This window comes from Malurus melanocephalus, unplaced genomic scaffold (genome assembly GCF_030028575.1).
Source record: "Malurus melanocephalus ecotype Western Australia unplaced genomic scaffold, MMel_1.1 scaffold_65, whole genome shotgun sequence".
Classification (NCBI taxonomy): domain Eukaryota; kingdom Metazoa; phylum Chordata; class Aves; order Passeriformes; family Maluridae; genus Malurus; species Malurus melanocephalus.
In genome coordinates this window covers 261,038-283,985 of record NW_026623297.1, presented here as the reverse complement: position 1 = coordinate 283,985, position 22,948 = coordinate 261,038, and the positions used below count along the sequence as shown (strand labels likewise).

The 22,948-nt window shown below is 36.4% G+C and overlaps 1 protein-coding gene across 2 annotated transcripts in view; it reads left to right on the top strand.

The window, feature by feature from the left end:
• SEMA3A (semaphorin 3A) overlaps positions 1–22,948 on the top strand; it is a 245,729-nt gene that overhangs the window by 208,129 nt on the left and 14,652 nt on the right. For both annotated transcript variants that reach the window (XM_057366415.1, XM_057366417.1), the window contains 8 exons: positions 628–770; positions 1,902–2,016; positions 2,113–2,182; positions 3,271–3,415; positions 9,241–9,460; positions 14,492–14,583; positions 16,831–16,872; positions 22,363–22,520. In XM_057366415.1, the coding sequence (XP_057222398.1) occupies positions 628–770; positions 1,902–2,016; positions 2,113–2,182; positions 3,271–3,415; positions 9,241–9,460; positions 14,492–14,583; positions 16,831–16,872; positions 22,363–22,520 (985 nt within the window). The remainder of the gene's footprint in view (positions 1–627; positions 771–1,901; positions 2,017–2,112; positions 2,183–3,270; positions 3,416–9,240; positions 9,461–14,491; positions 14,584–16,830; positions 16,873–22,362; positions 22,521–22,948) is intronic.

Here is a 22,948-nt window from a genome sequence, read left to right as displayed (position 1 = left end):
AAAGTATATCAACAACTTGAGTAGAAATTTTAAAACGCATTTCTCTTATGGAAAAACAAGGAGAATCTGGGGAAAATGTACTTTTATACTTAAAGTTTTGTGACAATAATGCATTAACAATTTTCTAGGCGTAAAATATTTTTTTTAATTGCTAAAATGAGAATTTTACATTTCTCTCCATAATTCTTTCATTTTAAACATGACATATACAGGAAGATTATTAACCTAATCTAGACACCCAGAGAACAAAATGTCAGTAATAAATACTGGAATTATGAAACCAGTGTTATACAAACATTTGTAAAGAGATTTCGTATTTGATGGCTCCAATGATAAAAATTAAGATTTGTTCATTAAATACCTGCAGCAAATACCTCTTTGTATTAAAGATAAGAGGAATGTAAATATCTGTTGCATTTTTAACAGGTGATGATATATAATACATATATAATATATATAGATATATAATATAATATAGATATACGTCTGTATAACTAATACAGACGTATTTGCCATGGGATGCAATGACTGGGTCTTGGGAAGAAAAATGACAGTTCATTTATGTGAAGAATATTAGTGATCCAGTTTGTGGAGTACTAACATGCACAAATGGCATTGTCTTCTCAGATCCCAGATTTGTCAGTGCTCACCTGATACCAGAGAGTGACAATCCAGAAGATGACAAAATCTATTTCTTCTTCCGTGAAAATGCAATTGATGGAGAGCACACTGGAAAAGCCACTCATGCCAGAATAGGGCAGATCTGCAAGGTAAGGTGATTATTGGTGTGTGCTTTGAATGCACTTGCAAGCAATTTTAGAAACTGAGTTTTCTTGCCTGTGAATTATTCAGTATTAGCATTGGCATTGTACTAAAGCAGGGTCATCCCAAGAGAAAAATAGTTTGGGGATAACACAGGAAGGAATACTCTTCAATTCTTTTTCTGGGAGCAGTCTTCCCAAACTACAATGTTTGATTTAAAAAGTCATAGGCATCTTCTGAGGCTTAGTGTCTGCAAAATAAAGTMTTTTACAGGAAATGTGATACTTTCAGGTAGGCGAAAAACATTTGAAGAATTTGCTTTTTAAACATTAATACCTTTCCATTCCCACATTAGTGAAAACRTTTAAAACAGAGGCAAAATAGGATATAACAAAATAGTTCTTTAAAGTTAGCTGTAGAAATGGGCAATCATTCYAAAGACCCTTACTGACTGCAAAATGAATCATTTGTCCACACTGATAAATGTCCAGATGGTTTTCTGACAGACTTTCAAAAACATTTCTGCTAGTGAAACTATATTAAAAAATGTGGTAAATTTGGCAACTGTGATGTTTACAGTCAAATTTCATGTTAATCCATAAGCACCATTTTTTACCTCCTTGAATTCAGAGGTAGCTACTTTAAAACCAATTASCCCATAAGTATGAAGTCCTTGGGGCCCTTTGTTTCTACATTTTGCAGCTGTACAACATATCCCACTGTTCTGGCATTTTTATCTWCTTTGTTCCATTGCAAATTGCATTTCTACTTTGTTGCTACCCAGTCCAGCATAATAAACCCCYTCAGCTTTTCCAGGACATGGCACACTGGGAGTTTTGGAGCTAAATACTCTGCCAGTGTCTCTTTTTCCAGTGTTACATATGTATTAAGGTATATAAAGAGGTTTGAGGGTTTTGGTTTTTAAATTATATATTAGTATGAAAAATAACACAATATAATGTAAAATAAAAATAATTCAGAGTTTGTGTCTTTGCAACATAATGTTGCTTTTGTATTTAGAGGGGGAGTTTTTCTCTTGTTTTCTCTAAATATCATCTTATGTACTGTATTTTATTTGTACTCTGTTGCTACTTCAAAGACTGTCGCTAAATATTAATGCAAAATATTTTTGTTATTAGAATGACTTTGGTGGACACAGGAGCCTTGTTAACAAATGGACAACTTTCCTCAAAGCTCGTCTGATTTGTTCTGTACCAGGCCCCAATGGCATTGACACACACTTTGATGAGCTACGTAAGTGAAGAAATGGCCAGAATACAGAAATGTCTTCTGGTAATATCTGTATGAATTTAACCTAATTTTCTTCTCTTTCTCTTGTTGTCGTTACAGAGGATGTGTTCCTAATGAACTCAAAAGACCCTAAAAATCCAATAGTCTATGGAGTGTTTACAACTTCCAGGTACAGAGCATATCATTTTACTTGCATGGWAACTTGGGTGGCTGCTTGTTTTAAAGAGGCCTCTTTGTTAAAAGTGTTTTTAAAAAACACAAAATTTTCTTAACCTTTGAACTGAGAAGTCAATGGCCCTAAGAAGGAATGAATTAGGTTTCTTTCATATGAGCAGTGTACATCATCACTCTGAAGCTRGCAAACACAAAGACTATCAGTTTCTCAGGCTGTCCTTGCTGTTGAATTGGCTTTTTATAGCAGGGATCAGCATTTGTAGCCCTTTCCACACAGACTTGGAAAAAGAACACAAGCATAAATAAACTTGTTTGGGGGCAGTGTGAAATAGAAAATCTGTGGAGTGAGACATTGGCTGCTCAAGGAGTTATTAGTAAAAAATATTGCTGAAATCTGCAAAGTTTAACAATTTTTCTAAAGGTCTGTTATTGGATCACATATAACTGTGTCTTGAATGTTTTTGTTTCATTGTGCTTTCACCAAGAGCAAAATATATTTGTAGTTTTGGCCTGAGGAAGGTTTGCAGTACTGGTTGTATTGCCACATTTATCTGTGAAAGAAACAAGTTTTAGTTTCTAAACAGAAGAAATGTTTCTGGTGATACCAGGCATAGTATAGTACAGTACAGTAAACCAGGGAGATTTACAAGTCCTTGCTGTCTCCTGTAAGAAATGTCAAGGTAAGAAACTACACTGAAATTTGCACGTGTGCTGCCCCAGTGACGGAAGAGACTGCTAAAAAAATTAGAAAAATGTGAAGTGTAGGAAAGAATTGAATAGTTCTCTAGGGACTGCCTTACTGAATYTTACTCAGATTTGGGCTTTGGCCTTCTGGGGACAATATGTTTTAAATAGCGGAATAGCAGCCATCTGCTTCGGAAAATGTCTGGGAGATCGTATCAGTTTTGCTGAACTTTCACAGGAGGTGAGTGAGGATTGCTCTGCGAGCATGTCAGAGGTTTGATAATCAGCACATGCAATAAATCAGAAAGCACCTAGTTGCTATTCCCATAGCTCTACCACTTGATTAAACAGGCTGATAATTTGAAGAACCTGATTTGATTTCTTTTCCCTCATTTTCAGTAATATCTTCAAGGGGTCAGCAGTGTGTATGTACAGCATGACTGATGTGAGGAGGGTGTTTCTTGGTCCCTATGCCCACCGAGATGGCCCCAACTACCARTGGGTTCCCTACCAAGGGCGAGTGCCATATCCACGGCCAGGAACTGTGAGTAYCCTGAGAAACGCAGCATTCTAAGCTGGGAAATCTATGGAAAATATTTTCACACATTGCATGGTCCTTGAGCTGAGATCCGGGAAAAAACTGACTCAGATAAYGAAATGGATAGAGTGGCAGAAGGGAAAACTAACAGTTCCTCCAGGTCCAGAATGTACTGATTTTCTTGTAACATATTGAAACTTCAATAACAACTTCACTTGGATTTTAATTTTGGCTTTCATTAACAACTTCAAAAGAAATTTGTGTAATGGCTGGAGAATTTAACTGAAAGTCAAATGTTTAATAAATTATATTGCATTATCCTTTCCATGGAATTTGATTTTGGTCCAAATATTAGATGAGCCATTCTTAGTGAAAATGAACTGAAAAGAGAGGATCTGCTTAACTGTAAAGAACTTTCAGTTGACATTAAATCTAGGACAGTGAAACAGATATTTCTGCCACAGATGATAGAAWGATGAGAATAGTTTCTAACTTCGACTGGCATTTTTTAAAATGTCTGCTTCATACTGATGCTGTGTTTCTAGCTTATGAATGACTAAAATATTGATCTATATAATACATCCACGTTTGCAACTTTCAACTAATACAGTTACATTCTAGAAATATTTAACTGCCTCTGAAATTTCCACTAGTCTAAGAAGATGGGACATTTATGAAACAAGCATTAATGGTATACATTGGGGTTTCCCATTAGCTTGTATAAGTCAGCTTGGTCCATTTATGGTCTGAACTATTATTGCAGAAGAAGAAATATATASGTACACATGTAAACATATATGTGTAAATAATATATATGTCTATAACATTCTTTTAAAAGTCTTTTTTAATACAAGGCACAAAAGAAAGCAGGAGTAACTTTGCTTCTTGAATTMATCATATTTTCTACTCTTCTCTGGTATGTTTGAAATTGTCCTTTCAAAACTGATCTTTCAACTGATATATATGTTCAGCCTAATGAAAATTACTTCCTAAGTAAAAGAAAACAGTGGCTCCCTGACAGCTGAATTCCTCCACGCTCCTCACTCCTTTGCTGTGACTAAAGGAATTTCTAATTTTTTTTTCCAGAGTTAAAATACAAGCTCCACAGCATAAAAGAGGTTTCATTGTCTCATTTGATGGTGAACCTTTTTTTTTCTTTTTTTCAACTACTACAGTTAAATCTGATAGATCAGGGGGTTGGGGCTTTTTTGAAGTTGTATTGTTTTATTGTTTTATTTCCTCTCTRTGGAAAATGTGAATGAGTAGATATTTTTGGTATTTCTTGTATAGCTATTGTCACCTTCTTTTCAGTCTAACAGACTTAGTGTTCATTATTCTGTTTCTTTATATTCCTCTTTGATTCCAGTATCGATTAACCTTTCTGAACAAAAMCAGATAAAAGATATTATGTAGAACTATGGACAAAGAAGAATGTAGCATGTTTCTATCACAGAAATAGACTGAGATAAAGAACGGACTGCTGCACCGAGGCTCTGTTGAATTCATTCCTCTGCAGMGATCAGATGCAGCTCTGTTGAGATCCTTAATGCACAATTCAAATATTTGCTCTTGAGACTGGAAGTTCTGTGTCTTGAGACAGAGTTCTGGCCTCAGCTCTGCCTGGAGTTACTCCAGGACTTCTCTGATGGTCTTGATCTGGGATCCATATGGGAAAAGAATAACTTGGTCAATTTCTCCAGAATAAGCAGAAAAGCAAGGACCAGAACCCAGCCCTAAAGGGGCAAAGTGAACTAAGCCACCAGAGCCTTCGTCAAAGCAAGGAAATGCAGTTAGATTGCAGATACTTTTATTTCTGTCTGCCCTATCAGAATGGAGTTTATCTTTACAATTTTGTTATAAAATGCTTTTATTAAGATTCACAAAGTGCAAAGATGTTCAGATYCCAAGCTGTTCTCTTGCCTAAAGGCAAATGTGATCCCAAATTTTGCAAGTCTGCATAGCCGCAGATGTAGCGCAGGAGGCCGCGCACTGTGAATGTTGTTAGAGTGGCTGAGGCCAGCAGTTTCTCCTAAACCAGTGCCAGTGACTTTATCCTGGGTTCTGCCACTTTGAAAAAGAGGGAGTACCCCCATGGTTGCTAAAACTACTCTATTGTATTACTAGGATAAAACTGAATTTCAAAATGAGGTACATTTCTGTCTGAAAAGATGCTTTTTTGTTTTTAAAGTGATAAAGGTTGGTGTKTTTTCACTGGTTTGAAGATCTGTTGAGAATAAAAAATACTTTTCAAGTCCTTTAGATGTCAGACCTGTAGACTCATTTTCCAAGAAATGCAGAGAGAGATGGGGGAAAAAAAMCTTGATTTTCTTACAGTAATTCATTTCCAGATGGCACTGCAGTTATACAGTGCTGAATTATCTCAGGAATATAATAGGTGAGGTGCCAGTAAACWTCTTGAGCATCTGGTGACTTGCCCAGTGTGAGTAAAGAAAAGGAAAGTAAATTGTKCTTTTGAAAAACCAGAAAGCTTTGTAAACAATTTGGCATCAGCTTCACATATAACAAAGAAGTTGCCAGAATTTTTCCTTAAGATCTACAGAACTTGGTTGGTTTTTCTTTTCTGTTTTTGTTTTTTATTTGTTTGTTYGGTTGGACTTTTTTTTAACTTTTTAAGAGTATTTGGGAGAAGAGGGAGGATTTTTGTCTATGCTTCAACTGAGATACTTCATTCTGAATCCCTTTTTAATTTTCTTTGAATTCAGCTACAGCGCTCAGGTTTTCTCTGCCTCATGGCACCAAGAGTTATGATCAAAACACTTTTTCTTTCTACCAACATGTTGATATTGATACAGACAATGACTTGTTGGATTCCCCACTAGGTCAGTTAAGGGTTAACCTAGTTTCCTCCTCCTGATTGATCAACCCCCTTGTTTTATATACTGGGGACCAACAACTGGAAGAGAATGTAAAATCCAAAGGTTCTTACACGCTACTTGAATCCAGGATGAAACTAATTTCTCCGAAGTTTTTCAGGATATTTGTATTTATGCCTATATTTTGGCACATGAAAACCTATTTCTTTGCTATCAGTGGGATTGATTGGGTATATAAGCACAAGTTTTGACACCAAGGATAGTGTCTTTGTTGTGTCTTTTGTGACCATAATATAGAGCATGACAGAGCTTTCCTCCTCAGGACAACTATTCTATTCTATTCTATTCTATTCTATTCTATTCTATTCTATTCTATTCTATTCTATTCTATTCTATTCTAGTCTAGTCTAGTCTAGTCTAGTCTAGTCTAGTCTAGTCTAGTCTTCTACTCTACTCTGCTCTATTGTGTTTCTGAAATGAAATTCCTGTGCAAGCAATTTGGACTATGGATGGGCTAACTCTCACCTACTGATGGTGTCCATTTTGCTCACTGAAAAGGGAGGGATCTACAGCAATGGCATTTTGATTTCATCTTAGTTTTCTAAAGTAGGATGAGATGACTGTGAGCTACAGCCTGGTCAGGTAATGCACTTTAAGCTTCACATGTGAAGACAAAAGGTTACAGTAATTTTCTTTTTTTTTTTTTTTTTTTTTTCTCAGAAAAGAAAGGGATCCAAGGAGTAATCTGGGTCTCAGAATTGAGTCTTGTTCAAACACACAGAATTATGACTCTAATTCTAGTTTCATGGTTTTTCTGCGCAATGTCTTCTTCCATAGAACCATAGAATATCCTGATTTGGAAGGGAACCAGAAGGGTCACTGGGTGCAACTCCCAGCTCTGAACAGAACAGCCCCAAGAATTACACCATGTGCCTGAGAGCATTGTCCAAATGCTTCTTCAGCTCTGGCACTCYTGGTGGTGTGAGCACTTCCCTCGGGAGCTTGCTCATATTGCTGCAAGTAAAATCCTTTGTTAGAAGATGAGCCAGAAAGTAAATATTCAAGCAGTCGAAACACAGCTGAAATTCATTTGCTTAGAATTGAAATGAAGGTTCATTTAGTATTTTTTCAGTGTTTGCCCAGCTGCAATTAACAATACTTAGTTCTTGTGTAGTGGGTTTTATACACAGAGTACTTTATGTCTATTATCTAATTATTTGTTATCTAATTAATCTGAGTAATTAGTACTGAACTGTAGTTAGAATATTAATTGAGATGTGAAGCAAATTCAAAATTTTACTGTAGCATTTGAAACACTGTTTTTGAGACAGACAGTGGTTTGGCCAATAATTATGAAAAGTCKATCTGATCTTCTCTTTGTAATATTTTGTACAAAAGAGCAAGAACATATAATAATAAGAAAAAGGCTAAAAAACCTTGACAAAATAAAATAGATAACTAACTTGGTTTCTGCTTTGTCTGCTCCACATGCCTTAATCAAATATTCTTCTTCACTCCGTTTTTCCCTTCCATAAAGGCACAATGCAGGAATTTGCTTACTAACAAATATGCCAACAAGGGACAATGTACACTTTATATGTCCATGCTGGAAGCGTCCCTTTGCTGAGTATAGCAACTACTCCTTTTGACAACATTGATTTTTAGATTTCATTTCTGTTGAATTATTAATAATTTGGATCAAGGTGATAGCAAAGACAATTGATTTCTTCTATTGAGCATCCTGCAAGGCATGGATTCTTGCTTAATAAGATGTTGTCCTCTAGGTTTTTAATTTAATTGGAAGGTATTTTATATGTGGATATAAAGGGCAAATTATCTAGGGCATTTTAACACCAGTTGTTTATATTTGAGGATCAAATACTGCAAAATAATTGTTYTCAGGTGGGATTCATGTTTTATATGTGTTCTAGAGTTATCTGAACAGATCAGCAGTGGGAGTCACCAAGACCTTTGGCTTGGTGTGTCCTGGCTCATTTTCTTCACCCATTCAACAATGCTAAGGCACTACTAATGCTTGTGTCAATGTTCCAGCTAACTGTTCACAAAATACTTACCAATTCTACAGAAGAGATGGAGGTGAATGGTGGTGATCAGCCAAAGCTCTTGAGTCTCCTTATGGGAATCTGAGGTAGCTGAAAGTCGAAAATTTTGAGGTTACCAACATCRTGGCCTCACCTTTCCTTTTGGGCCTCTGGCTTTTGCTTACACTGGGAGAACATGAGGTAAATGTGAAAAGTAGAACCCTGTGGTTTTCACAGATCRGAGGCAAAACTGGGTGTATAAAAGGGGAAAGTGACTCTCTGCTGTCTGACTTCATTGGACCAGAGTAATCCCAACAAGACACCAACAGTTCTRTTACTGTGCAGGGCAGTGAGGAGTTACTGCAGATCCTTAATGAGACTCATCTCACCTAAGAGTTCACATGGACAGTGTCATGAGCAGCACGSACAGAAAGCTTCCTTTAGAGTCAGTGGGGAGGAAAAAAGATATATTTAGGACATGACTTACTAGATTTGAGTTAGTGTAACAGGATCCATGTTATTGGGACTACAGGGAGGACATGGACTTGTTGAGACAAGCAGGGGTTTGAAAAKTCAGTAGAACAGGGCATTGTCCCAGGATTTAAGGATTTGGCTCCTCGCATAGTAATTTGGACTTCTAGTCAAATTCTGAAGACAATATTTTGAAACKAAGATCTGGCATAATGAATTAATTTTGTGTTGCATACATAACCAAATRCTGGATTGCTTGCCTCATATTGAATGATTTAGATATTTCTGAATTTCTTCCTTTTGCCAGTTAAAGACTAATACTAATCAGTACTGGACTTAAAAGCTTTTTTTCACTGAATTGGAGTAAAACAAAAGGATGTATAAATATAATTTGAATTATGTTAACAATATTGGTTTCAATCCAAAATAAATTAAAAAATAGAGACTGTGAGTGACAGTGTGAATTTCCTTATTTTATTTCCAGTGTCCCAGTAAAACTTTTGGAGGTTTTGATTCCACCAAGGACCTTCCTGATGAAGTTATCACATTTGCCAGAAGTCATCCAGCCATGTACAACCCAGTATTTCCCATCAACAACCGTCCAATCATGATTAAAACTGATGTGGATTACCAGTTCACGCAGATTGTGGTAGATCGAGTAGATGCAGAGGATGGCCAGTATGACGTGATGTTCATTGGCACAGGTGAGAACTTCTGAATCTRCACAGTATGATCCTCCAGGCTTGATGGAAACACAGTGCAGATAAAATTGCATCCTCTGAAAGACTGAACACTGACTGAAGAAGGGTGTAAACCTGTGAAAATTTGGGGCAGGACTCAAAACTGTGCATGTGGGGAGGTCTTTGTTACAAACATTCACTGTTACAGGTTCAGGCCATGGCCTGCACAGCTCAGTTCCTTAGGAGCTTTGCCAACTGGATCAGGATCAAACCACCCTCTTTCCAACTACTGCTATTAGGGTTTTTTATTAGAAATGTCTTGCCTTATTAATTATAATTTAGTATTTAAATGAGGGGTTTGAGGTACCCATTTTGAAGTGCAGCATAAGAAGTATTAGCATGAATTAGGCAAGTATCCAGGTACAGGAGAAGTTTTGTGTGCTTTTAAATTATTTCRAGTATTGCCTTAAGATGCTCAGCTCTTCAGCCAAAAGGGTGCATTATTTCACTTAAGATGAGGATATCTGGCACATACAGAGTATTTTCAGAAGAGCTGGTATTCAAATAGCAACATGATATCCTCTCCAAGCATTTGCAGAATCATAYAGCTTGGGTATCTTAGAGAAGTGGAAATATGCACTCAGAAAAGATATTTTTTTCCAGAAAGGTAATAAAGTCCAGAAAGACTGTCCAGAAATTGCATTTCAGTTTATATGMATTTTCCTAAATTTAGTGGTTTCAGAACTGTGCTGAGTAGCAATTGCTGGGTCTGTTTCATCACCTCTGAAGATTCTCCCGTTAGTTGGCTGATATTTCAATTATGTTGAACAAGAATATTTAAAATTTCTACTGAACATAATTGCTAGCAATTAGACATTGACATCATGAAGCCAAAGCAAATCAAACCAAAACCCTACTGCTTATTTCAGCTTTGGACCAAAAAAATACCTGCCTGTCTGTCCAATTCTTTACCTGCTTTAAATACAGTTCTGGTACCCTAGACATGGGGTCAGACTTCCAGAGCAATAAATGTTAGATCTCTTTCATGTTGATGCCTGAAATGTATTATGAGTAAACTGAGACTTGGTGAAGCTTTGTGTACCAAACAAAGTGCAAGTCTAACAATTCAGAACATTTACTRCAGAAAATGCAGCTCTGCAGGAAGGGTTCCAGCACTTTAAAGCTGTGAACTGAGTTATTAGACACCAGTGCTACAGTATGTTCTTGCATAAAACATTGAAAAGTATTTTCATATGATTTTACACAACATATATCTTTTCCATCACACATTAGAGACTTCAATGCCTTCTACAATTCACTGTTTGGTGCCTTTCAACAACTCTTCTATGACCCRATTCAGCCCAGAAAAAAAACAAATTAATGACATACAGAGTATGATGCTGAACAAACATAAGGAGCTTATTTAAGTCTATTTCTTGAGCACAAGAGATCCAAATCTTGGCCTTTGAGCTATTAAAAATTCATTGGTTTCTACAAGGGAAAGCAAAWGTTCTTCCAGAGGTTCACTGTTCTTTCTTCAAGACTTCTTTTGGAGTAAGATGAAAATTAAGACAGAAGTTCCTGTCTGTTTCAGACAGTGCAGGAAGATTTACTTAAACCTGAGCTACAGTTTCAGATAGTCACMATTGCATATACTGGTTCTCTAATTATCATTATCTATAGCAGTTCTTATGTAAATCAGTCAAGATCTCCTTCTGAAAGGACCTTAGCAATAATTTTTTTACCTCTGAATTAGGAGTTTAGGGTTTTCCTAAACTGCTAATATTCAGGATTGTGGTAAATGCTCGGGATTCCATCCACTTCTGGTGATAGCCATGCCCACAAACTATAAGAGAAGTGTTGAAACATTATTGATTGCACTTGCAAAAAGATATTTCAGCACCAAAACCCCATCTTTGTAAGTGCAGAATTGTTATTATTTTTCTAAATACTACTTTTATCCATAGAAACYATTTTTTTTTTYCCCAGCAGGAKTTMATACCYTCATGGGACAAGAACATTAGGCATTACAWCAGCCATGCTTGGAGCTGGAGCACAAAAGATGCTCCATGCTCCTCTCAGCTCACTGTTCTGATTGTGGTTTTCAGGATGAGGAAAGGGCATCTTCCAAGTGGAGGGAATGGTAAAGAGGCAGAACYGAGGCCCTGCCTGCCTTCTGCCAGAGAGCTCCCTGAGCCAGCTGCTCAAAGTCAGAGGAATCATAAACAGATACACAATCAGCACTCGTTACTTCTTCCCAAGCAAAGAACTAACTGGGGAGCAGATTAGGGACTCTAGTCACAGTCCATTTTCCCACTTGGTGATCTGAACCTATGGCAAAGCCAGAATTATGCTCTCTGGGGTATGACTGAGTTTTTCTTAGCAGGTCTGTCCCATCAGATTAGATATATTTCTCTGTATTTTCCCATTGCTGTTGGAGCAATCCGCATTATTCCCATGTGCTGCTGAACTTCAGTGTGTTGAAGAAATACTTTTATTTTTCCTTTTCATTGAATAACTGATGATAATTGAACACAACATAATTAATAGCCACCCAGTGTGGTCACATTTTCCTTTCCTGTGGGTGAAATCTTGRGCTGAGCAGTTTCTTTCCCACTGTGATTGTACCAGTGTGTTTCACAATGAAAATAAAATCCTATCGGCATGCTTGAAAGTAATCAGAAGAAAACAGGATTTAAGATACTCTCTTAATGCATATCCTGARTGTCTAATGCTTGGGATCCTTTGGCACAGTTAAAGTACCTCTGTCAGTAAAGCAAATTAATAACAGTAATCTTATCTTACTAAGCAGAGCCTATTGATCCTAAAGGAGACGCCTGATTCCGTTTGTGTGAAATTGTTTGAAATACTACTCTGTAAAACTTGATCTAGAACTCAGATAAAGCCCTTTTTGGTACCTGTGGCCTGACCAGAGTCTCTGCAGTGATTAACTCAGTGTATCTTTGACCTCAGAGGCTTTCTTGAGATCAGGCAACTGTAATTGTTGCAGGAGCCACTTAAAAGTCTGACCTTYTGTTGAAACAACATTATGGGAAACTTGTGTCTGCTCAGTGCCCGCTCAGTCTGTTTTATGAAAAWTCTCCCTTTATTTCTGGAATATGGCATTTGATGGATTGTGACCGTGGACAGTCCTAGTCCAACACAGAACTGAGCTGTGACATTTTGCTGCAGTGTTATATTTATTAGATCAGAGTTCCCTGTTTTTCACCTGTAAAATGTATTTTCCTCAAAACCACAGTCATCAAATTATCAGGGTAATTAAGGAAATTTACTCATCAATGAAATTACAAATGTAACTACTGTTAAATTGTTGGTTGCTCTGGATCATTCTGTTGTAGAAACGTGGGGGTTTTTTATTCTTTTAAAGTTTATATTGCTTTTGTTCTATACCGTTCTTAATATTTCTAGAATTAAATATATCAATTAAAAGCAGTAACCACTCCACACCCACTTATCTAGTGTAGTTTGCTAGCTTCATTTGTACATGTAAATGCCTTAATTAAAAAAAAAAAAAAAAAGTTGCTTTAAAAAAATAACTTATTTTTTTCTTTTTAAAAAAGAATCTGTAAATTTGTGACTAATAAAAGAAAACGGTGATGTACATATTCTGGGGGAAAGAAACTGCCTCTTTCTGAACTTTCAAAAATATATATTTAGAAAGCAACATCTGCTTAAAGTGAAGCAGATGGAAAAATGAGAAATCTCAGTTCTACAGGATATTCCAGGTTTTCCAGCATATATAAATACAAATTCATGTAAAGGAGTTAAGGACCAGAATTTTTAAATTAAATCAATAATTTTTAAGTTAGTAACCCCATAAAAATTTTTCAATGCATGTGATCTCTTTGTTTCATTTTTACGTGTACTTGAAATATAGAAGCAGAGAGTTGTCATCTTTTTGTTCAGAGGTTTCAACTAACACACACAAATTAGATCTACTTATAGAATGCATATATATTTGATTTTGTGTAATTGATAGTTAAATTCTTGTTTTAAGGATGTTGATGTTTATAGTTCTTTGAGAATTTTATCCACTTAAAATGCCTTGTATTTTCCTAAACCATTACTGCTGTAGGATGTGCAACATGAAGGTTCCCCAGGGACGTAGTTATTCCACCTGTGATACATTTACATGGCACTACACTTGGCTGGTTAAAGAGAAAAGTCGCATACAGATTGTTTCCATTTCAGAGAGTCTGCAGTGATGTGTGCCAGCCTAGAAATGCTTCTTTGTGTTTTTGTTGTTTCCTGGAAATTGTGTTCATAGAAACAAAGGAATAAATCACAGATGCAGAAGCTGAGTGACAGAGATGATCTTTAGTCTGAACCACGCTCACAAAACTGTGGCTCTGGAGTTTCAAGTGCTGGCCCTGTTCATGCTAAAGCCAGTTGCAAAACGCCAAAAATGTAAATTGATATAAGACAAAAATGCTGGCACACACCTATTTCTAAACAAAGGCACAAATTTTATGCTTTTTACCCCTCAGTGAAGATCTGTATCATACACACAGAGAAATATAGATGCCTTAAGGGGCTTATATATCTTAGGTACTTTGTTTGACACAGGGAAGATTGCATGTGCTCAGGAGATCTAACAGCTTCATCYGTCTAACAACATTTGTGCAGATGGTTTTATATCCATGCTGCAGTATCTTCACATGCATTTTAAGAAAGACAAACATCATATTCAAAATGGATAATAAAACAGACCTGGGTAAATTTAGTGCATTTCCTTCCTCAGTTATAAATTTGTCGTTTTATACTGTCACTTAAATAGTRTTTCAGTCCTGTCTATTCTTTAATAACTATAATAGCATGGATTTTCTTTGTTGCATTTTAATGTCCTACTGAAATTTAGTATTTTCTGAGGTTATTTTAAATAGCAGYTGTTTTGAATGAGTGCTGAGAGATATGTAGTTTCATAGTCTTTATATGTGAAATAATTATAYGCTACAAGAAATTCTGGCTGCTACAAAACTGAAGTATTCATCCTAATCACCTGAAAACTGTTGTTTTTTTTCTTCCCCTTTATAGATGTTGGAACAGTTCTTAAAGTGGTTTCAATTCCTAAGGAGACTTGGCACGAATTAGAGGAAGTCTTGCTGGAAGAAATGACAGTCTTTCGGGTAAGTGGGGCTAAATTTCAAGTGTCAGGTTGTAGATTTCTCTGTGGACAGCTGCAAACTCAACTTCTTGTAGTCTAGCCAAGGAATAGCCTGGCATGCCCCTCTAATTAGCTTGTCATTGAGAGACCCAGACACTAGTCAAAATAAACCTTGAAACTTTCAGTTAATGATAAAAGAAATGGCATTCTGGGCTCTTGTTCGGTGGTTTAAAGAGTAAATTAGTATTTCTGAATCTTAGAGCTGTTGCATGCTGGAGTTAAATATCTACCTGAGCAAGTCTGGGAACAATGCCTGTTTGTTTTCTCCCACAGAGATATGCAATACATGAATTTATAATTGCATCAGCTCTTAATACTATTCAGACTATCAGCACATTGTAACTAGGAAGATACTTTGGGTAAAACAGTGATCTGCACAGATTTTTTAGGTTTACTAGTCTGAGGAACAAAGTATTTATGTTTTCAGAGGTCRCTTTAGGGTCTCCTTTTCATGGTTCAACACAAGGAACTGTAAACACTGCCTAACTTTAGTACTTTTTGGTGGAATCAATCTCTTCCATTTTTCCTATTTAGCCACCTAAAAAACACAGCATCTTATAGGCAAGGCAAGGCTGAGTAAACCTTTCAAACACTTCCCAGACAGAACCCAGGGATGTCTTATGTTTTGTACACAACAACGAATCATCTACATTCCCCACATTATTCCTTCTGTCAGTGCTGTTTCATGGCACCATTTCCCCATCTCAGGCTGTTGGGGGGTTGGTACCTGGCTGGGAGCACGAGGTTGATGTGACAGTGTGAAGATGCTGCTGGCATGCTCCCGGAGCCTCTTGTCATGCCAAGGTAAAGGAGATCTGAAAAATATAAAAGCAAAAGAAGAAAAACAAATGGAATTAATTTTATTTCAGAAAKGCTTTACAGAAGTAGAATAGTTAAGGATAAATTCACTTTACAAGTGTATTTCTTCATTGCATGAAAGTGTTTTGGTGTTATTTACTTGAAAGCTCATTTATCTCTTTAGGCATGTATTTAAGCCTTWAAGAGGGCATTAATGAACTTCAGTGGAATAAGCAGTATTTGTATGCATAARATCTGAATCTTTCAGTAGGGAATTYCCRACAGATTTTACATGYACYTCATCCAAATGTAAGTTCTCTTTAGTTGAAAATAGTGTACATACACCATGAACAATGTATTTTGATTCTTAAGCTGCAATRTGCTGAGTACAATGCTTTTCATTTATAATTCCACTAAGCTGAAAGTCTTTCATATCTGTTACATTGATAACAAATGCCTCTTTAAACCCCATTTGTGYAATATTTCTCTGAACAGCTGAGCAAACAAACTAATGAGTTCAATTTTCATTCAGATGTTACATTTAATAGATGCTTTCTAATATAAGGTCTGCTAACCCCTCTATAAAGGCAAGTCCACATGCTTACCATCCATTGACCCCTATCAAATTGTCTCAGGATAAGCAAGTTGAAAACTATACAAGTGTAAAAGCTTAATAAGAACTTTATTAATGTACATGACCAAAAGTATGATGTGTGGGATCAAGGGCAGAATTTAAAGTGGAATAAAGTTCATAGAGAATTGACTTGCACAGTTTTTATTATGCCAATTTTAAAATTAAAATATATCCAAGAAGCTGGACCAAAAAGTTGTAACAGTTGATTAAATAATGGATATTCCAGAGTGCAAAGCAGCTCTTTCTCATTTTTGGTTGCATGTTCCAAAAATGCATGTAACTTCTTTGTAGGTGAATAGTGTGGTGCAGCTAAAAAATTGTATTTTGGATTAAGACTTATTCTTGTGAATAAAATTTCAAGTTTTCACCTTGATATACTTTAAATGGGTTGCTTACTTCAGTTATTACCTTTAATAATCTATGAATTTTCATATAGCCATTATTATTTTCATATTACCTGGGAGATTCCTTAAATGTAATTTTGGTATTAAGTGTAGAAAGTAATTTCAAGATGTGAAACTAGTGACAAAGTGATCACAATTAAATGGCATTAATAGTGGAAAATGAAATATCTACAATYAACAGAGCACCCAGCTATGTGTATGCATTCTAATTCATTTACAGCTAAGAAATTATTCCACTGCAAAAGACAACAAAAAGGGCAATTACTAGGGAGTGTCTAGTTTAATTTCAGGGTTTTTACACTGTGCAAATAGCATTGTAATAGAACAGTTATGTTTATAGTTCATTTTATATTTTAACTCTATTTTTCCCCAGGAACCCACTGTTATTTCAGCGATGAAGATTTCCACAAAGCAGGTACTATGTGCACAAATGTTAAATCACTTTCAAATATTTATTGGTCTCTGTCTTCTAGAGACAGTAACTTGGCAGTCAGCAGAGACATATTAATTGCAGCAGCAGCATCCCATCCCTTTACATAAACAGCAGTAGTTTCTCAGGAAAATGTGACGTGCAACAGAGAAAGGAAAAGCCTACTTTGTGTTACTTACYGGTAAGGTGGAAACTAAACACAAACTAACCAGCTGTCTGGTGGCTCTCTAGAAAATAAAAATTAAAAATCTGCATTGTAGAATGGTTTCATGACAGTGAGATCTTCAAAAGGAGTTACCAAACTGAGTCCCTTTCTTTAATGGGGCTGGTTCCAGTCTTGAAGGAATAGTCTGGAGCAAAATGCAGATGGTKGAAGCAAAGGATGGAAATGAGACATTCTCCTGTCTTTCTGTGCTATGCCCATTGCACTCCYGGATGTGCGTCATTCAGCTTTAGCAAAAGATCAACAGATGTGATGCAGTCCAAAGTTTCCATGGCTTTTTGGTTCAGTGATGTGGTTGGGATAAGGGTTCCAGACTCCAGAATTTATATTTCCTACTTTCTGTTGAGTACACTAATAGCTAACTGCTTATAGAAAAGATCTGTATTACAAAACCAGACCATAACTAAAAAGAACTTCTTGATGGATAGAGGTAGAGTTTTGTCTGAGTTACAGTAAAGGTGATTCCTGCACTTCTAAGCAGATTTGTTAAGCAGTTGATGAATTATGTGGTTGTGTGAAGAGCATTGGTTTGCAGTCCAGGAATGAAGCGGGTATTAAGGGCCTATCTTCCAGTTTTGCCTGGAATTAGGTGGATGGATCCCAGCCACTGTCATTTCCTGTCTTAGGAGTCTGAGACATAAAATTTAGTGTCAAATTTAACATTTTGTTTTTTTTCTTTTTCATATATGTGCTGATCTGGTGGCTAATTTGGAAAATATAAGGAACTTGTTTTTGTTAATGTCATTTTCAGGAAAAAGGAGATTTGGTATTATCTCCAGGACTAGGTGCACTAAAAATKGTGCAAGTTATAAGTAAAATTTAATTAATTCATCTACCTCACTCTGTACATTATTAAACAGAAGTTAAATTCATGGACAGAGCCCAATATGATATTTGAAATGCTGCATATTTAGCTCTAAATTCACTGTCTTTAGGAAAGTTGTCTGAAAGCATTCATGTATTTGACAGAAATGTTTGGGGGTGACATTGTTCTTACATAGTTTACCACCTAAACCAGCAAAAATGGCAGGACAAAGAATAAGGTACTGTTGAATACCTATTGGCATATTTAAAAACAGACCTGTCAAGCTATATATGTTCAAATCATAGCAAAATGCTCTGCTTTGGATTATTTTTATAAGTATATTCCCTTAAAGCAGCCAATCATATTTGAAAATTGACCATGCATTTTCATACAGCCTTTTTTTCCAAAGCGTCTTTAGTTATTCRGGAGAGATTACAATTTTCCCTGAGTTTTCTGAAAACAAATTTACACTGCTAAAATTGTCTAAAGCTAAAAAAGAGCATAAACCRCAAGTTATTCAGGCAGAGTAAAACTCATGAAAAATCAACCAGCCTCAGGCTAAAAATGACAGAATCATGATACACTATGACAAGCTTTTGGCAGTATGTATGAAATAAGTATATGGCAACATGTTTCCATTTTACATTTATGATTTAAAAATACTGTAGTTCTATAGCTCAAACACTTTACTCATTGTGTTCTGATAAGCAGGGTGGTTTTCATATAAACAGCACGATAATTCTATGCATTGTGGAAAGCCAGAGCATGAAATGTAAATAGTAAAACCAGCATGTTCTATTGAATGCCTTAAAAATAATCACTTCATTTTGTTTTTTCACTAACAAATCTTTCATCCAATTATAAAAACATGGTACAGGGAGTTCTCCTTATTCCTAAATGTTTTACTGCTCTGGTTGTTCAAAGCTACCTCTTTTGCCATCATGCCAATATGTTATGTTACAAATTACTCTTCCTAAAGACCAAAATCTACAAATTCTCCAGGAGCGGAACTCARCTTAAGTTTTAAATTATATAAAGCTCTAAAGCTCCTGTCTCTCTCTCTCTCTTTCTCTGAGTATACATTTGGCCCTTGAGCAAGAGTGGCTTTGAGTAAGGAAATTTAGCTTTTATGTGCAAGACAATGCCTTAATACGTCCTTTCTCCACTCTGCTGTCTTTAACTCACAGGAACTATGTCTATATTCTTACACATTCCTCCTGATTGTGTTCAGAGCCMTAGGCTTGTGTAACCTTACCACTTAAACAGTTTATGCTTTGTTAGCAATAGACACAAACCTTCAGAGCACCCTTGAGCCACTGCAACACCTGCGGCTGCCTGAGCTTGCGGTTCTGTGCGAGAGGCATTGAGCCCTCAGGTGAAGCTCCATCTCTTTTCCTGTGACTTAAAAGTGTGGGAGCAGGCCCCAAAGTCCAGCCTGGGTCTCAATCCAAGGTGGCTTTTTAAAGAGCAACCTCTCATCTTTGTCTCAGGGTCGGGTTTGTGATGCTCCTTCAAAAAGCCATTGGTGAAATGGGAAAAAGATGAGGAGATCCTTAGCTGGTACAGGCAAAACCCTTGTCTGGTGAACTGCTACAAAGACCTTTGTTTCTCTTGTGTAAGATTTTCAAATAAGSCAAGGCAGAGACCTTCAGAAATACTTTTGTGCCTATGTTTATAGAGTATTTCACCAAGTACTGAATTTTATTCAGAGATCAACTTTTCTGTCCATAGCGAGCAAATAAAAAGGACTGTTTTAAAATGAATATATCACTTAAATAACATGTTGAACTGTTCTGCATTACATTTCAAGACATTAAATTGAACCAAATGGTATTTGAATCTCATGCTCCCTAAGGTTCCTTTTAAAATTCTGTTTAAGTTCTTCCTCTTAAGCATTACATTTTCCCCATTCTGTCACCTCTTTGCTTTTTGGGCAGCACTGTGGGGCAAAGAGAAATCATGGGATCACTTAAAATATTAGTCTCTTCAGTTTYCCTTGAGTTCTAATACTTCTGCAAGAAGTTTTAGAGGACAGCTTTTTTTCCCCCTCTTTGATTTGATCTGATAATCATCTCATTCATTTAATTAACAATGGGAGAGACTCTACCCAAAAGRCAGTTTGACTGGGGTATGGCAAAGTGAGGTCAGACCATCGATGCAAATAATTCTATTTCTATTTTCTGAATTTCATCCTGCCTGGATTTTTGTATTATTASTGTTCAGAATAATGATCACCAGCTGGAGTCTAAAACCATGATCAGAAGAGCAGCAAACAGCACTTCAGCCTTCAGGCTGTGCAGCACCTGAAACACATGCTGCAGTTCACTGACTGAACTATGAACTTACCTATAAGGAATATAGTTTTTAAGTAACCTTATTTTGGCCTCACTTTTTTTTTTTCTTATGTTTCTGGTTGTTCTTTAATTCTAAAGACATTTATTAGAAATCAGGGAAGGGATTTTTGCAAAATGAAATTGGTTACAGAGGTACATAGGAAACCATTACACCATTCTTTATTTTCCCATGTGCATTCTCTGGGTTGATTTTTATATTAGTTGCACCACACGTTCCTACATGCTTATACAGATATTAATGCCCCAATTACACAGGCCCCAGATCAATACCATCTGGACGTTTAAGATACTTAACTGAAGCTCTAATTTGACCTATGCTGCCTCCATAATCAGTAAAGAGAAGAGGCATCCCTTGAGAAGCATTTAGGTCACCTAAGATTTGAATTGCTGCTCTTTGTACTGCAGGATGTACCCCAAAGGTGGGTAACTTGATTAAGGTAGAGAAAAGCAGCTCATCATGTCTGTTGCCTGTCATCTCTTCTCAAGGCTMCAACACTGACTGGGACTGGTTTGTACAGTTCAGGCTTTGTGTGGAGCCCTGTGTGGTCAGAGATTTTAGCCTGGAGAATGTGGGTTTACAACCCAGCTATGAAACTGTAATCGATGGAAGCAGCTGCTTAGAAAGAGTTTAGTTTTCAATTTGCCAGTGAATTTTCCTTTGGGGGCTTTCCTTGTCATATTTTCCTTGAGAAAATACCGGTGTTTATATAAATGCATGGGATGTTTCTGTTACAATTAATATGTCTGTGCAAACTGCCAAGCTGCTGTCTCTGAAAGAAGTTAACACAACACCTTTTATGAGTATTTTTGGTGTTGCTATGTCCTGGTATCCAGTGCTTGTTATTTCTGGTAGGTGGGTGACCTCAGGCATCTCCCATTCCCAAATTCCCTGAAAATGGTAGCTCTAGGACATTGCAATGCAGGAGATGAAGAATTCATATAACGTTTACTGAAATCCTATTTTTTTTACACCACCTTTATATTTTCCAAGAAAGAAAAATTAACAAAAAATATTGGTATTTTCTTGGTGGAACTGCTTGGAGTGGGACCTTCAAGAAAGGTATTCATCAGTCCACTGTGGGTTCTGAGTGACGAGGTTTAAGATTTGGTAGCAAAGTGTCAGTGTTTCCAAACCAGAAGGATTATGCCCTTGAATTTTTGTGTATCTGTTTATTTAGTGTTCCCCTAGTTTTGCRTCCCACTCATACTTGTTTTCTTTGTGAATTATTACTAATCTGAAATATCTCTGTTTGGACTTTCACATGGGATCAGAAGTTCAGTTTTCTCATWTCCCTCTGGGGCCAGCTTCCCTAGTGGACCACATGAATTTGATACCAGAGGAAATTGAGAGAGACAAGATATTTTGTTGTGATGCCATKCAAGGCTGTATTTCATTTTGTATGCATGTTGTTTTTTTTTATTTACTTCTGCATTTGAACTGCATCTTCTACTCAACACTGGTTTTTATCCAAAATAAAATAAAACCTCTCCCGTCATTTAAGATATATTCCAACTAAATCATGTGTCTTATACAAAAGAGTACAAAATGTTGGRATTATCAGACAAACAAAGAAGTTGTGTTGTTGTGCCTGAAATATTTCAAACTGAAATATYTTAGCATTGGTCTGAAATAATTTAYTTCAGGTTTCCCCATCACACACATAAATCAAGGTAATGCTTAGGAAATTTACATTGAAGATTTTCTTTTTGTTCAAATTCARAAACATGTTCTCCATTTTGTTCTGTCAGTGACTGTAGTGTTTTCCCAGTGCAGGCATCTGAATAGAAAAGAAAAAATTGATGAATACTTCAATTTTCTTACTGTTTAGGGAAGCCACCGAGAGCTTCATGACATAGTAAAGCTTTTCCTATTTGATTTTGTTTTTTTTTTACCCTGGGGACAATTCTGTTCTCATTCCTTTAGCATACATCAGGATCATGATCCTTTATTGTATTTTAAGTGGTCCTAACATACTATTACATAACATTTTTATGCTTTCCTAGAAAAAGAAAATTGTAATTTACAATATTTKTACAATTATTTTTTAATTTTAACTGTTTTGTTTTTGTTTTTTTTTTAACTTTTACAACAGCAACAGCTCTACATTGGCTCAGCCACTGGAGTTTCACAGCTTCCTTTGCACCGCTGTGATGTGTATGGGAAAGCTTGTGCTGAGTGTTGCCTTGCRAGGGACCCTTACTGTGCCTGGGATGGCTCATCCTGCTCACGTTACTTCCCCACTGCTAAGAGGTAGGGACAGTTCTGCATGTCTGCATGGTTTGCTATTTGTTTTAACTGATGGTCTCAATATGACCAGAGGGCTTTGGAGATTTTTCSTGGGATGGTTGACTGGAGCCCTTTCTCTTCCAAAGAAAACATCATTGTGGGAGCTATATGCAAAATGAAGTCTTAGTTGATTTAAAGTGACCACTGCTACTTCTTGGGCTGGCTTAGAAAGCTCCTGTAAGAAAACATTCAGACAAGAGTTGTCTCTGAAATTAACTCTTACCTTTGTAGTTCTTCTTAAACAGCAAAAAGAAAAAAAAAAAATCCTTTTATCTAACATGAGAAAGGGGCTTGAAATCAAAATAAAATTACTACTTGACCAGGGAAATTATCCTGCATTTTCATGAATTCTGATTCAAAATAAATATTTATAAAGTATTTGGACATCAATA